Genomic DNA, 16,559 nt, shown 5'->3' on the forward strand with positions numbered 1-16,559 from the left:
CACTCTTTCCTCTCCTTTCTCCTCTTCTATGGCTAGTATTTAAATTTTATCTATGGTGAAACTAACGGGTAATTCTTCTCCTTTTCGGCTCTTCTATAGCAAGGTGGTTTTTTTATTATAGCAAAGACCAACTTCATACAATAGTTCAGTTTGACATTGTTGGGCCAATTGGTTGGTATTGGGCCCATTCAACCAATTACGCAAGCCCAAAACTGATTTTTAACCAAAACAAAATAAATTTACTACGTCCTGTCACTCACCCATGAGTAAGTACTCTCTCACTGACTTCAACCTTATACTAGCACATGACTTTTCTTATTTATTACTTTTTTTAATTTTGTAATTAAATGTGTATTTGTGATTAGTTCACATCAGCTATTAGTAGGATATACCTACTAACCAACCAAATATGAGTAGGTAAATATTGTTTATATATTATTTTTGAATAATAAAAAATCTACAATCATTGTCAAAAATTTAATTTTTTTATCTCAAAATAAAAAAATAAAATTAATTCTGAAATATCATCTTTGGCAGAAAAACATGTTCCTTTGCATGAACTTAAACATATTAAAATCAATAATAAGGACTATTTGGTACGTATTTTGTTTTTAATATTTTTGTTTTTGTCGGGTACTGTAGCAATGAACAATGAAAAAAACATATTTGTTGAAAAATGTTTTGTTTTGTACAGTAGTGAAACGTTTCGTGAATATTGCCCAAAAATCAAAACACCAATTTGGTGACAACCGGTATTGTAGCGATGAACAGTATATATATATTTTAAAAAACTCTTAAATGACATTTTTAAACTAACAATTATATTATTCAAACTTGTAATATTTTTTTACCAAACATATTTTTATATTTTTGTTTCAAAAAATCTTACAACAAATATACGTTACCAAACATGCTTTCAATTACTATTCAAATCACTCTATAACAAAACACATGTTTTGTTTCGGGTTAAAGCAAAACATCAAAAACAAAATGTGAACCAAACAGTCCTAAGCTTTTGGTGTATCACTCTATATTTTGGTGAAAATTTTGCTGAAAAATAATGCAAAATTGATAAAATACCAAAACCAGTAGCATGCTTATCCTTATTTGTCTCCACAAGTATCCACATTTATAACCATCGCTTTAGTAAACATGCTTTTGAATGATTTCACATGTATTACGATGAATTCCAATCAATGTTTGAATGGTGAGGCCTCTTCCACTAGTCAACTCACCGAGATACTAAAGAATTTGCTAGAAAATCTTGAGAGGACTCAAAATTCAAAGTGGGATTTAAATTTCTGAGCATAAAGTGGGGGCATTGATAACCTAGTGCCAGAAAATCCCAAATCACATACGCAATGGACAAGCGACTCAAGTTCAAATACTAAGGAAAAGGGCATAGGGACCCGCTTGGAATTTTACACTTTGGGGAATCAGAGGCTAAAAAACAACCACATGAATGAAAACACACACACTCTCTCTCTCTCTCACGCACACGTGTAGTTGATTGCGTATATAAAAATTGAAAGAACAGTTGTAGTTAAGGGGAGAAAAACTTCAATACGTCAAGAATACTCTATTCCTAGTAATATTATTCACTAATTAAATACTAGATATGATTAAATAAAATAGATGTATTTTTATTTATGTGATAATATATAATTGACCGACAACAGGCTACTTGGGTGAACGGGATGCAATATGTTGAAACTCTATTCTGGATTCCGGAGTACATTTTAGAAGAAAAAAAGGTAAAGAAATTTGTTGATGTTCAAGTTTTGGATCTTGGTAGGACGCCAAAAACTAGGAGAAAAAAATGACAAACAACCATTATGGTTTTCCCTTTCCTAATAAGTCTTTTAAATTGATTTTGAATGGAAGGTTGATATTTTATCTGAACCATATATTCTTTTGAGGCTGAAACTAGATGTTAGAGAGTTGGAAATCAACCAACCATCCAAGCCAAGCCAAGATTGGAAGGTGCAATAACTTAAATAGGGATTTTGTTAGTCAAGTAGAATGGTCTGAAAAAAAGCCATGAGGACTATTGCTTCTGTTTGGAAATTATTGATTAAACTAATTATCTGTCACACCATTTTTGTACATAAATTTTTTGAGGAAGGGTATCTCTTAATTTCTTTAATTTCGAGGTAATATGCACATTTGGAAAATTGTAGAATGATATGCCAGGCAGAAACTCTACAAGAGTTGGCGTTATAACAATTCAATTTGTGTATTTTCAAAACAAAGCATGAAATTAATTAAATATTAGAAAATCCCCCTATCACAATCATACAAATTCTTAAGACCACCACATATTTATGAGTCTTAGTTCTTTATAGTACGGTTATTGTATTCGATGGTCCACATCACTCACACGTACATTTAACGGTAGTGATGGACCTAGAAACTTGTTTCAGTGGAGCGATTTTAAATAGTTATGGGGCGTGAGTGAGAGAAAAAAAATAATAATAATAAAAATCAATAGGGGCAAAGAATAAAGTTACAGGGCATTTATATAATTATTCAATATTTTCTAAGTAAAAATAAAAAATTTAAAAATTTCAGTGGAGACAAAGGATAAAGCTATGTGGGCATTTATATAATCACCTAAGAATTTTTAGATAAAACTAAAAAAAATGTAAAATTCCAGTGGGGCTAGTGTCTCCACTAGGCCTCACATGGGTCCGTCCCTGTTTGACGATCCGTGCGAATAATTTGAACCATCGATATAGTGCAAACACAATAAGGCACAACCATGGTAATATTGAATTTTTCAATCAAAATAATACATGCTAAGAGAAAAATTAGTTATTACATTGAACATCTAATTGTTGGTTTGATTGTGTAGCATATGGGAGGCTCGTACTCTTAGCATGAAAATAGTTTTGTTTTGTTTTTTTTTTTTTTTTTTAACCAAATAAAAACTATGGTCCTGATTGTACTTTTGTGTTTGTGAGCCTCCTCCACATGCATGGAAAGCCATGAGCTATAATAATCCACAAAAGCACAAAAAAGTGGGGACAGAGAATTTAATATAACACCACCAAATGACTTAAAATCTTAAGAGACACGTGACTCACAGACCGTTAAAGTTACATGAGTGAAAAAAGTCTGCTGAAGGCTTCTTGACGGACAGTTGAGTAACAGAACTTCTTCTTCCAGTACCACAGAGCAACAGATCTTCTTTACAACCCTTTTTCTGGTTGGGCATGTATTTGGCATACTTTCAAAATTCAAAGTCAACAAGGTTTATTATGCCCCTTTGTGGGTGGAGGGAGGGAGAGAGAGAGAGAGAGAGAGTACAGTCTTGCACGCTAACGGTTTCTTAACCCGTACGGACGGCCAGGGATTTTAAAGGGCCATCATATTAGACACAAAAACACTCTGATTTAAATAATATGTTTACGAATAATTACATATATTTAAGAGAGTATTGCTATTTTGCCCGATTTAAAAAAACCGATATATTACGATTTTCACGTGTATGTTACTGTATGGACTACTTAAAAATATAAATATATCAATATAGCTGTTAACAAAAGTTAGAAGATCTTTTTTTTTCTCTCTATTCAAATAAAGATATAATGCCCATCCTCTCTTTGGAACGCCGTGCAATCATCATCGGAGACATAGTGGAGACCGTGAATATCTACTACCGGCGCGATCGAGCACCAATTTGCAAAATTTGTTCAAATTACGATGAAATTGCATCTCATCTTACTGTACTCTTCTTTCTCAGTGTATGTATATATGAGAGATGAGAGAAAAAAAATTAACAGAAATCTCACAAATCCATATCTTAATTGCTTTAAACTTGGAAGTGAAAGAAAATTGAAAATCTTCCATCGCTAATCGAAAATCTTCTCTCTTTTCTTTTCCGTGTGTTTTTTCTTGGATGGAAATCTTATATGATATTAAAACAACAGATTAAGATAAAAATCTCATTCAGTGTAACTAGTCTTTTAATGGAAAAAATATTTTATAAAGAGCAATATTTCAAAGAAAAATATAAAAAGGATTAACGTACAGAGCGAAAAAAATTAAGACGATAAAAAAGGAAATAAATTAATCATACGTATTTAATATGGTGTGAGGGGGCATGAGAGAACCATTTATTTATTGTCACGTTGAAATTGACATTTTGTCGGTTTTTTTTGTCGCCTAAAATATCATTTTCCTATTTAAGATTTACCTTATCTGTCATGAGTCCAAAATCCTAAATTCTCTATCATGACATATTTATTGAAATTAGCATAAAAAATATTTTCATTAATTCCTTAAATGATTGAACTTATGTAAAAGTTTTTCAAACGACTAAAATTAACACCACCTGCAAGGTCAAATTCATATATTTACACAAAATCTCAAAGTAAAACTTCATTATTTGAAATTGTCATTTTAATTATTGATTGTGTGATGTTAATACTTGGTCATGCCTATAATTTTGTAAAGAAAACAAAGTTTTAACTTTACAATTAAAATTTTAGAAAATTAGATTTGTTGCAACCGACATAGTCGCTATAGACACATATGAGACCCATCATAATTTATTGTGACAGTGGAAGGGCAAAGCTTTAAAATTTTAAATTATTATTATGAGATATAATGAAAAAATATGATTTAATTAATTATAAAGTATATATTTATTATTAATGATCAAAATTTTAACCTTTAAATATATATATATATCAGACCTAATTCTACCGAAATCTATCCAAATCCGAATTTTGGAGAAGGGAGGGCAGTAACTTTTTACTGTACATTTTAGAGATGAGATGACAAGTGTCATGTGGATGGCCTTATACCTGTATTTCAAATCACAATACCAATCTCATTTCTTCTTTTACCCTCTCATCGCATCTTCTCCCTCCAAACCACACACCCAACCCCTCTCTCCCTCTCTCTCTCTCTCTACAAAAACAGACCTCTCTCGTTCTCTCGCCTTATTTGCTCAACAACACAGCTCGCTCTCTCTCTAGAACAGAGCTTCTCTCTCGCGCTCTCCGCTGCCATGGCGGTGGCAGAGTTCTCTCCTTCATACACCAAAACTCGTCTTCACTCTCCACAGCTCTCCTATTTATCTACTCGTTTCACAAATCGCCGAAGTAGTCTCTCTCTCCGACGTCTCCCTCGAACTCGAATTGCCAGAGTGGTTTGCTCCGTTGCATCCAAGTAATTAGCTTCGTCTTCTGAATTCTAATTTCTATATATGCTGATTCAATTTCTCATTCTGTTATCTTTAAACTCTTTCTTCATTCTGGTGATCCAATTCTTCTTGTTATTTATCTCTCCAGTCAAGTTCAAGCACCAGTTGCTGTTCAGAATGAAGATCCAAAGACCAAGACCGAGTGCTTTGGTGTGTTCTGCGTCACTTATGACCTCGTAGCCGTACGTTTTTCTTCACTCCCTTAGGTTTAATTCAGATTTTTATTGATTTTAGTTGTGAATTTGAGTTTATATCATATTCTTAGCTGGGTTTCTTTGTTTTCTATTTAGATTTTCTTATACATAGTTTTGGGTATTTAATATACAATAGAATTGCATTTCTATTGTTTGTCGATATGTGTAGGCTAAGTAGTTAAAAGGAAATGACTATGTGAATGAAGACTTACACTAATAAGCCAAAAAAGGGCTAGCCCAGTCACGAAGCTCCCGCCACTGCTAGGTCTGGGGAGAGTTGGATGTAAATAGACTTAATTCCGTATGCGGAGAGGCTGTTTCTCGTTTCGCTCACACTAATAAGCATAACTAACTAATATGGGCGGCTCCATTTCTAAGACTAGTGGGATATTGTTGTGAAATGAATTAATGAAAGGGAAGGGTGGTGGTAAAAATTTTGTGTAGTTCTTAATATACTCAGGGTTTATCCTTATTGATTGTTCTTTTAGGTTTTGGAAAATTCTCCAAAGTATTTATTTATTTATTTTTAAATTTTTATGATTGATTTTCTTAACTTCACAACATGTCCAATGTCGAAACTTAATTTTGAAATTCATTGGAGATGGAAACTAAAGGGAGGTGACGGTCACGTGACTTTTGATGTATGCTCATTTCCAATCTTGTTGCATACTATTTCTCTTGATTATTTAAAAATTCCGCTTTGACTTATTTATAGTCATAGACGAGTTTATGTTAGGATTCAATAGAGAACTCTTTCTCTAATTTTACACTTCTTTTTACTGCCTAAAGAGTTTCAATTAGAGAATTCTCCCCGACCCCCATTGCAAACAAATTAGAAAAAGAGAAAAATAATGGCACCATGTTTATGTTATTGCATGCAGCACGTATGTGGCATTACATTGTTGATCTTATTTTTTATGTTAACTTTTATTTCAACATGTTCACAGGAAGAAGAGACAAAATCATGGAAGAAATTAATTAATATTGCTGTTTCAGGTGCTGCTGGGATGATATCTAATCATCTCCTTTTCAAAGTAAGGAAGTCCTCTATTCTTCTCCATTTGACCATGAATTTTGGAATAGAATTAAAGAAGCAATCTATGATAAGAGATTTAAAATACAGCTCTAACTTGACAAAAGGATATTGCAATTGATGTAGTTCAAAATAAGGAGTCGTCCACTGTCAATGATTCCGTTGCGCTGTTCCCGCTTAGCTTCCTTGAGCCATCCTTCCCTGGTCCCTTCAAAGCCGTTCCTTTTTTAATTCCTTTTGCCAGCACTCGACCAGAAGCTTTCTTTGCTTATTTCCTTGATAAGGGACTCATAAAGAAGGGCACTTCCTGCCTGTCTTTCTTTCTACAGAATGCAATTATCTGAAAACTAGTAAAATAAGGATTGGAATGATTTTTGAATTTACAGTCACCAAATCAAGAGATTAACTTCAGTGCACTAAGAACACGTTATATTGTCCGTTGGAGACTAAGTTCTTTAATTGTGTTGCCCACAGCTTTCATGTGTACCATACCATCCTCCTGAATGAAACTACTCGTATATTCTGAATGAAGCCTTGATCAGTAGTTGAATAATGTCACATTAAGATCCCATGAAACATCATCCAATATTTTACTGTTGGTGGCTGTATTATAGTGCTCAAAATGTTCCAAGGAAAGCAAAATCATAACTCCTGTCACTCCATTTCCTCGGATATCCAACCATGCTCCTAAACACGAAAGAAGGTTAATGTTCTGTTGGTCATAGGTGACAATTAATGACGATATTTTACCATCCATAAAAAAAATGTACTTTTCTAATTTGTAAAACAACATTGTTGCATTCATAACTTTTGCACAAGAAGCTAGGAAGACATTTTTTGATGCATTTTGCTGCAACTAGAACTTGGTATCTTAACTTTTTTAATATGTCAGCTTGCATCTGGTGAAGTTTTTGGACCAAATCAACCTATTGCATTGAAACTTTTGGGCTCTGAAAGGTCATTCCAAGCTCTTGAAGGTATGGTTGTTAACTAAAGTTACTTGTTTCTGAGTCATTGAGCAGCATCTGTATCAGTTATACCATATAACCTACTTTCAAATGTATCCTGGAAGTATATAGTTAAGCATGATTTCACAGTTAAAAATACTGATGGGAGTTATTGAGGGTTAGAATGAATATTTTTGCTACCTTACAAGTTGAAATTTAATAGGTAGAACAAGTTGATATATGCTTTTAAAATCAGATCATTTAAAAAGACACTGCCCATGGCAGCTGAGCTGCATCAACTGTTATGTGAGGCTTTATCACCGTGGTACAAGACTGAGAGTTGTCATTCTTTCAGATCAGGATTTCCCCTAGATAAGAATTTTATGCTGGAACTATAATAAATAAGGTACCAATGGGCATTAGACGAGATGGTAGGATCTCTCCTCCTCAAAGGGGAGGCTGAGTGCTCGAGCCTTACTAGGGGCAATATTGTGGGTGTGTGTTGGCTTGAACTTTAGAGGGAAAAAAGAAGAAGAAGAAGAAGACGACATGAATGCTTTTTGGCATTCAATCATTTACAAATTCACATGCAATCTAGTGTGATAGATTGAATTGTGAATGTTCTCCATTGTTGATGCAACTATGTTTATCCTCAATTATGCTGTCTGCCAAGTATGAAGTTTTGAATTCTCTTAAATGAAAATTGTTGTATATTTATGCTCATAATGATAAATTAATGTATGCAGGAGTTGCCATGGAACTAGAGGATTCACTGTATCCTTTGTTGAGGGAGGTGAGTATTGGCATAGATCCTTACGAGGTGTTCGAAGATGCAGAATGGGCTCTTCTGATTGGAGCAAAGCCTCGAGGGCCTGGAATGGAACGGGCTGCCTTATTAGACATAAATGGGAAAATTTTTGCTGAGCAGGTGCTATGTCTTTTAGCTTTTGGTGTCACTTGTAATTTCCTTATGACAAATCAATTGGGAATCATACTTTGTTTCTTACATAGTTTTTGGATAAAACATCACAGGGGAAAGCTCTTAATGCTGTTGCGTCCCGTAACGTTAAAGTGCTAGTAGTGGGAAACCCCTGTAATACCAAGTAATAAACTTATTCTCTTGATACATAAGCGTGTGGTTCCTTCTGATGCCTGTCATTGCTAATAATATTATTCTTCTTCATGCAGTGCATTGATTTGTTTGAAAAATGCTCCAAACATACCTCCAAAAAATTTTCATGCTCTGACTAGATTAGATGAAAATAGGGCAAAATGTCAGGTATAACTCGCACAAGATTTACTTGTGTTGATGATATTTAGTCATTATTGTAGTTACTTGAAAGGAAATAGATATACTAAACTTTGTAAAAGTTTGGTTTTTTTTTTTTTTTTTTTTTGTAGCTGGCCATCAAGGCAGGTGTTTTCTATGACAAAGTGTCGAATATGACCATCTGGGGAAACCACTCGACCACTCAGGTCATTGAATTGATTCCTTTGCTAGATTTTGGATAGCTTATATTCGTATCCCTATATTAATGGTATTTTTTATTGTAATTTTCATCAGGTTCCTGACTTTTTAAATGCTAGAATCGATGGCATTCCTGCCAAAGAGGTTATTAAGGATACCAAGTGGTTGGAGGAGGAATTCACTGAAATGGTCCAGACGGTAAGATCTAAAGAATCATATTTATGCATCTTTACTATATGTGTAGTCTATTGAATTGGCGTAGTCTGTTGTTAAAGATTCTGATCCTTGACTTTGATCACTAAATGGTTTTAAGTTGATTTGCAGAGAGGTGGCGTGCTTATTAAGAAATGGGGAAGATCTTCAGCTGCATCAACTGCTGTGTCAATTGTTGATGCCATCAGGTCTCTTGTAACTCCCACCCCAAAGGGTGATTGGTTTTCTACTGGAGTAAGTTCACATTTGCTTTATTGTAAAGGAATTTTTAGTCGTAATCGGATTTTTATGCTGTTAGTTGAACATATTAGTTTTTCTTGAGCAATTATGTTGTTTAATATTCATTAACTTCATTTACATTAGTGGAGATGAAAAATAATGTCCAACCCTCCTGCATAGAGAACATTAAAACAATATAATTTGCATATATAATGGTTTTTCTGTATAGCAACCAATTCTTCCAACCGTGTTTGAGTTTCATCTATGTAATTCTCTCCAAAAGAATTGAGTGTCATGTTCTGTAATATATATGATAAGTAACAATCATTTGCACATATGTGCATTTACAAACTCGGTAGCTTGAGTAGCTTTGAAGTTGTTGGTGGTATATAATCTCTGTTTTATAAGTTCACAAACTTGCACGTGTGTAGGTCTACACCAATGGAAACCCTTATGGTATAGCAGAGGATATCATTTTCAGCATGCCGTGCAGATCGAAAGTAAGTTATTTACTAGAAGTTTTCTTTTCTATTGAATTTATCAAGATCGCCTCTCAAATATTATACCTATTTTTCAGGGGGATGGTGATTATGAACTTGCCAAGGATGTAATATTTGATGACTACCTTCTCAAACGAATAACCAAGGTATGAGCATGTTGAGTGTTGGCCTTTTCTCAGGTTGGAAGGTGCGAGTGAGGTGTGTTTGAGTAACGTCTCAAGTTCAAATCTTGCCCATTCTTATGCTTTTATTTCATTTTTTTCCCAATATATATTTGTGAAAAAGAAAAAGAAAGAGAAAAAGAAAAAGAGAGAAAAAGAAAAGAAGCCAAAAGCATAAGTATAAACTTCAAAGGAAGAAATATAGAATAAACTTTTTCTTTGTATTAGCACACTATTCACAAGTTTACACGGGTTCTCTTTATAAGAGAGAATACACGCACATAACTAGCTGGCCTAATTAATAATTTCCTAATATACAATATTTGACCAATATTCTATTTACAACAAATATCATCCAAATATTATATTTACAGCTAATAATATTTGTTAATATTACTATCGAACCTTTCCTTTTCAACACTTCCCCTCAAGCTGGTTTGAAGATATCCTCCATAGCTAGCTTGCCAATTAGTCTGTCGAACTGTCTTGTAGGAAGTCCCTTTGTAAGTACATCTGCAACTTGCTTGGTAGTAGGAATGTACGGCATACAAATTAATCCTTTTTCGAACTTCTCCTTGATGAAGTGTTTGTCTACCTCCACGTGCTTTGTTCTGTCATGAAGCACTGGATTGTGAGCGATCGAAATAGCAGCTTTATTGTCACAGTACAATTTCATAGGCAACGGATTAGAGACCTTTAATTCATCCTATAGTCTCTTAATCTATAACACCTCACAAATTCAATGAGCAACTGATCTAAACTCGGCCTCTGCGCTGCTTCTTGCTACTACATTCTGTTTTTTACTCCGCCAGGTGACAAGGTTACCTCCAACAAAGGTGCAGTAGCCAGAACTTGACCGTCTATTAATAGCACTCCCAGCCCAATCCGCATTAGTATAGGCTTCAACTTGCAAATGCCCACGGTTTTTTAACAGTAGACCTCTTCCAAGGGTCCCCTTTAGGTATCTGAGAATTCTTTAGACTGCATCAAAGTGTTCTCGTCCAGGTGAATGCATGAACTGGCTAACCATGCTGACTGCAAAAGCTATATCTGGACACGTATGCGACAAGTAGATCAGTCTTCCAACAAGTCTTTGATACTGCTCTCTATTCATAACTTCTTCATCTTTAGAAGGTGGCAGATTAAGGTTGGGCTCAATGGGTGTCTCGGCTGGTTTACATCCTAGCAGACCTGTCTCACTAAGTAAATCAAGAACATATTTACGTTGATTCACAAATATACCTTCTTTGGATCTAGCAAACTCCATTCCTAGAAAGTATTTTAATGCACCCAAATCCTTGATCTCAAAGTCAGCGGCAAGTCCCTTTTTCAATCTCTCCAATTCTTCATTGTAATTACCTGTCAAGACTATATCATCCACATAGACAATTAACACTGCAACCTTGCCTTCTCTACTGTGTTTGTAGAACATGGTATGGTTAGCTTGGCTCTTACAGTAGCCACAATTCTTCACAACTCTACCAAATATCTCAAACCAAGCTCTAGGGGACTGTTTGAGACCATACAAAGATTTTTTCAGTCTACAGACTTTATTAGGTCCTAATTTTCCCTCAAACGCAGGTGGTAGATTCCTAAAGACCTCCTCCTCAAGATCTCCATTTAAAAAGGCATTTTTTACATCTAATTGGTGTAATGGCCAGCTGAAATTCACAACCAAAGATAACAAAATTCTGATTGAGTTTATCTTGGCTACAGGAGCAAAAGTTTCATGATAATCAATTCCATAGTTCTGGGTGAATCCTTTTGCTGCTGGTCTTGCCTTGTACCTCTCTATGCTACCATTAGCTTTATATTTCACAGTAAAGACCCACTTGCAACCTACTGTTCTTTTCTCCTTAGGTAAATCAACTATCTCCCAAGTACCACTTCTTCTAAGAGCATTCATCTCTTCCATCACTGCTAACTTCCAATTCGGATCATCAAGAGCTTCCTGAATGTTTCTCGGGACAAACAAGTGTGAGATTTTTGAGGTAAAAGCCCTATGAGTATGAGAGAGTTTTTCATAAGAAAGGTATTTAGCAATAGGATATTTTGGATTTGGATATTTGATTCAAATACCTTTCCTAACAGCTTTGGATATTTAATTCAAATACCTTTCCTAACAGCTATAGGAATATCAAGGTCTGATGGTTCTTGGTTAGGAGAAACAATAGGAACTGAAGATGAGTTAGGAACAGAATTACCTGTGATATCTGGAGGTCTAGTTCCTGAAGGTTGAGATTGATCATTTCCAAGAGGAATAGGCTGACTTTGACTATTTTGATGAGGTATTCTCCGAGTATAAACCAGAGGCTCAGTATTGGGAACTTTAGTGCCCGGTTGTAGTGATTCTTCCCCTGTTTCAGATACAGTAATGTTTGGCACTATATGACTTGTTTTCATTGGTTTTATCACATTATTCCTGACTTTGAATTTCGGGAATAACAGTAGGATGAGGTGAAGGAGTCAAAATCACATTTGGTAAAGGAGTAGGAGATAAATCCCAAAAATTTTCTTCCATCACCTCATTCGCCCCTGAAGAGAATTTTTGGGAAAGTAGGATTTATTTTCAAAGAAAGAAACATCCATACTTGCATAAAATTTTCTTGTTTGGGGATTATAGCACTTATATATCTTTTGATTAGAAGCATACCTTATGAAAACACATTTTTCAGCTCGAGGATCAAGTTTGGACTAAGTATTATTGGGTATATAAATAAAAGCTATGCAGCCAAAAACCTTTAAAGGTAAATCCGAGTATATCCTTGATAATGGAAAAATTCTTTTGAAACATTCTAATGGCGTGCTATATTTTAAAACAAGTGAAGGCATTCTATTAATCAAATATGAAGCTGTTAAAACAGCTTCCCTCCAAAGATATTTTGGAACATTCAATGAAAACATTATAGCACGAGCCACTTCAAGTAAATGTTTATTTTTTCTTTCAGCAATTCCGTTTTATTGAGGGGTATCTACACATGTAGATTGATGATGGATACCCTTTTCTTTCAAAAAACTCCCCAAAATTTCATTAAAATACTCGGTTCCATTATCGGTGTGAAAAATGCTAATTTTTGGTTGAAACTGAGTTTCAACCATTGTGTAAAAATTCTTAAAATTCTTTTCAACCTCAGACTTTTCATTCATCAAATAAACCCAACATAAACGGGTATGATCATCTATAAAAGTAACAAACAATTTTTTCCTAGAGATAGTAGTGACTCTTGAAGGTCCGTCCCCAAATATCATTATGTATTAAATAAAATGGTTTTGAAGAAGTATAAGGTTTTGGTAAATAAGTAGTACGATGACTCTTAGATAAGCAACAACTCTCACAATAGAACGATGAACAATTCAAATCTTTAAATAAAGTAGGAAACGAATGTTTAAGATATGGAAAGCTAGGATGTCCTAGTCTTAAATGCCAAAACATTATTTGTTCGTAAATAGAGTTAAAACTAACACTACTAAGGCCCTGAGCCTTTTTATTACTGGAGAAGGCCCCATCAAAGTAGTAAAGTCCATCTATTATCTTAGCACTGCCAATCTTCTTCCCCGAGCTCCGGTCCTGAAATTCACAGTAAGAATCACAGAAAATTACACGACAATTAGATTCTTTGGTTTGTTTACTCACAGACAAAAGGTTACAGGCTAGTTCAGGGACATGGAGAATAGATTTAAGATCTATATTCTCGGATAATTTTATCAAACCTTTTCTTGCAATAAGTGAGAAACTACCATCTGCAATTCTAATTTTTTTCAAGGTCAGAACATAGTAAGTGCTAAAAAGATTGGAAAGGCTGGTCATATGATCAGAGGCTCTAGAATCGATGATCCATGGAGTATAATTTAAACAACAAGAGAGGGCATTAAGTGCACTACCTGTTTGTGCAAGAGAAATACTAGGAATACTAGATGAGGAATTAAATTTCAGCAACTTCAGAAGGTGATCCATCTGCTCATTGCTTAAAAGACTTGTCTCAGCTTCATTAGCAGTAGAAACCGCACGCCTATTTCTGTCACCAGGCTTGCTACTCTTCCAATTCGCTGGTTTTCTATGAATTTTCCAGCAGTTCTCCCGAGTATGGCGCGGTTTGTTGCAGAAGTCGCACCAGGCCCGTGGCTTTTCTTCAGTTTTTCGCTGAAAATTGACTGCTTTATTAGCAGCAGTCTCTGCAACAATAAGGGTGGAACTCTTAACAAGTCCGCTAGTAGTCTTCTTCCCCAACATTACATGTTTGCGGCTTTCTTCTCTTCGAACCTCAGCAAACACTTCACCAATTGGTGGAAGTGGAGTCCTGCCAATGATCCGTCCTCGTACTTTATCAAATTCCACGTTGAGCCCAGCAAGGAATTTGTAAATGCGATGAGCCTCTACGGTTCGTTTGTAGTGATTGGCATCTTCAGTGGATTTCCATTCATAATCATTGAACAGATTTATGTCCTGCCAAAAACCCTTCAATGAATTGAAATACTTGGTGATCGAGTCTTCTCCCTGCCTAATATCACCAAGTTTTAGAGTCAATTCGTAGATCTGAGACTGATTTCCCAAATCAGAGTACATCTGATTCATGTTGTCCCAGAGCTCCTTGGCCGTGGAGTAGCACATATAGTTGGAGCTAAAATCCTCGTCCATGGAGTTCGCAAGCCAAGTCATCACCATTGAATTTTCTGCATCCCAGGTCACGTACGTTGGGTCTTCGGTCTTCCGATGCTGGTGCCTTCTTGTCTCCCGTCAAGTACCTGATCTTTCCCCGCCCTCTGATGTACATCCAAACGGATTTGGACCACCGTAAATAATTGTCACCATTAAGGCGAATATTGGTGATCTGAATAGAGTGAGAATCAGTACTGGGGGCTTGGGTTGTCGGATTGGTTGACTGGGTGATAGGCGAAGTTGATATGGAGGAAACGTCAGACATGGTTGATCAACGAAGAAATTGTGCAGAAAAGAAAATTAGGTTTTTTTTTTTTTTCTTCGTTAGGGTGGCTCTGATGCCATATAATCTTGAAAGGAAGAAATATAGAATAGACTTTTTCTCTGTATTAGCACACTATTCACAAGTTTACACGGGTTTTCTTTATAAGAGAGAATTCATGCACATAACTAGCTGGCCTAATTAATAATTTCATAATTTACAATATTTGACCAATATTCTATTTACAGCAAATATCCTCCAAATATTATATTTACAGCTAATAATATTTGGTAGTATTACTATCGAATCTTTCATTTTCAATAATAAGAATGGGCTCGGTACAATATATGGAAGCGCCAATTTTTTTTATACTGAGAGGTCCTATGTATGCAACAAAATACGCTTTTATGCTGAAGAAACAAAGTGGACTCGCACCTCAAATTGTCAAAAAATGAAATAAAAGGACTTTCTTCAGTATAAATACCCCAATGCATGTGGTAACATTCCTCTCCCATTTGATACGACTCTCACTGTTATTTCCCCAGTCTGAAGCCGAATTGCTTGCTGAGAAGAGATGTGTAGGCCACCTAATAGGAGAGGTAAGTATTGTATTTTGCACCATTGGTTCCTTGGGTTGATGCTACAAGTTATATGATTATGTTCTTGCTCTCTTTAGGGTATTCCCGTCTGTGATCTACCGGAGGACACCATGCTTCCTGGAGAAATGTAGAATCAACGAACAAAGAATCCTCATTCAAGAAGAGCAACCTCCGGAGGAAACAGAGACAATACCATATATTAGTCTTCCACTATTATTTATTTACAAGCAGCATAATAATTTAGCATGTAGTGATAAATTTGCTATTTTAAGTCTTTCGGGAAGCTATATGAGGTTTAACGGTCTGCAATGGTCTACACCCGGAGTTTGTACGAATGATGCTATCATTAGTGAGCAGACTCCAGCTACTTTTTCTTCATGAATGTAAATTTACTTTTTCTTCATGAATGTAAATTCCCAAATGTCCTGATGTAAAAGTCGGATTGAACTTGGGTTCATGGCTCTTATTTTTAGTCTTGTTCACAAACATGTACTTGAATCACATGTACTTGAATCTGGTCATCAGATCTCTCACATGTACTTGTCGAGTTGAGCCGTCCGTCGATCAGACATTAAAATGGATGCCGTGGCAATTTTTTTTTTTTTTTGTTTAGTGTTCAGCACCGTGTTGTTGCATGCTCAATTAAATCGTGATCCAACACCATTACTTCCAGCTTGCAATCGAGCAAGTATTAGCCAATGGTGATGGTTATATCACACCATTAATTCCAGCTTGCTCGATTGCAGAGGATCAAGCAAGTATTAGCCAATAGTGATGGTCGTCCCACTAGAGCTTTGTGCGTAGACTAGGTTTATTCAATAAACTATCATATATATATATATATATATATTTGGCTCAAATTAGTTTGTTCGCTCATCACCATTAAAGCCATTCGTTGACATGCAGTCAATGGCAAACGAAGAATAATTTTGAAGATTATCAGCTTTTGATTTATTTTAGATTACCAAACAAACTAATTTGAGCAAAAAATTTAATTTCTTTCTTTATTTTCTTTTCTTTTTTGTCAAATTTAATTTTCGTGAATAAATCAGTAAAAGTTTAAACGAATATAGATATAGAGAAAATCCTATTAT

The 16,559-nt window shown here is 35.1% G+C and overlaps 1 protein-coding gene across 1 annotated transcript; it reads left to right on the forward strand.

Moving 5' to 3' along the window:
• Window positions 1-4,862: 4,862 nt before the first annotated feature.
• Window positions 4,863-16,069, forward strand: LOC132311895 (malate dehydrogenase [NADP], chloroplastic). The gene is made up of 14 exons (XM_059810042.1): window positions 4,863-5,178; window positions 5,301-5,394; window positions 6,354-6,440; window positions 7,332-7,416; window positions 8,133-8,314; window positions 8,419-8,489; window positions 8,575-8,665; window positions 8,788-8,862; window positions 8,951-9,052; window positions 9,179-9,301; window positions 9,718-9,786; window positions 9,864-9,932; window positions 15,412-15,465; window positions 15,543-16,069. Exons 1-14 carry the CDS (start codon window positions 5,018-5,020, stop codon window positions 15,594-15,596), a joined length of 1,317 nt encoding a protein of 438 aa, XP_059666025.1. The 5' UTR covers window positions 4,863-5,017; the 3' UTR covers window positions 15,597-16,069.
• The last annotated feature ends 490 nt before the right edge of the window (window positions 16,070-16,559 follow it).

This window comes from Cornus florida, unplaced genomic scaffold, assembly GCF_030987335.1.
Source record: "Cornus florida cultivar Cherokee Brave unplaced genomic scaffold, ASM3098733v1 CherokeeBrave_3.0.0_Hap2_Chr06, whole genome shotgun sequence".
NCBI classification, from domain to species: Eukaryota; Viridiplantae; Streptophyta; class Magnoliopsida; order Cornales; family Cornaceae; genus Cornus; species Cornus florida.

Bases quoted from the DNA above. Each gene is read 5' to 3' on its own strand.
- LOC132311895 (XM_059810042.1), top strand. From the start codon at position 5,018: ATGGCGGTGGCAGAGTTCTCTCCTTCATACACCAAAACTCGTCTTCAC. The intron at 9,302-9,717 runs GTAAGTTCACAT...GCACGTGTGTAG, and splicing joins GTGATTGGTTTTCTACTGGA to GTCTACACCAATGGAAACCC. The intron at 9,787-9,863 runs GTAAGTTATTTA...CCTATTTTTCAG, and splicing joins GCATGCCGTGCAGATCGAAA to GGGGATGGTGATTATGAACT.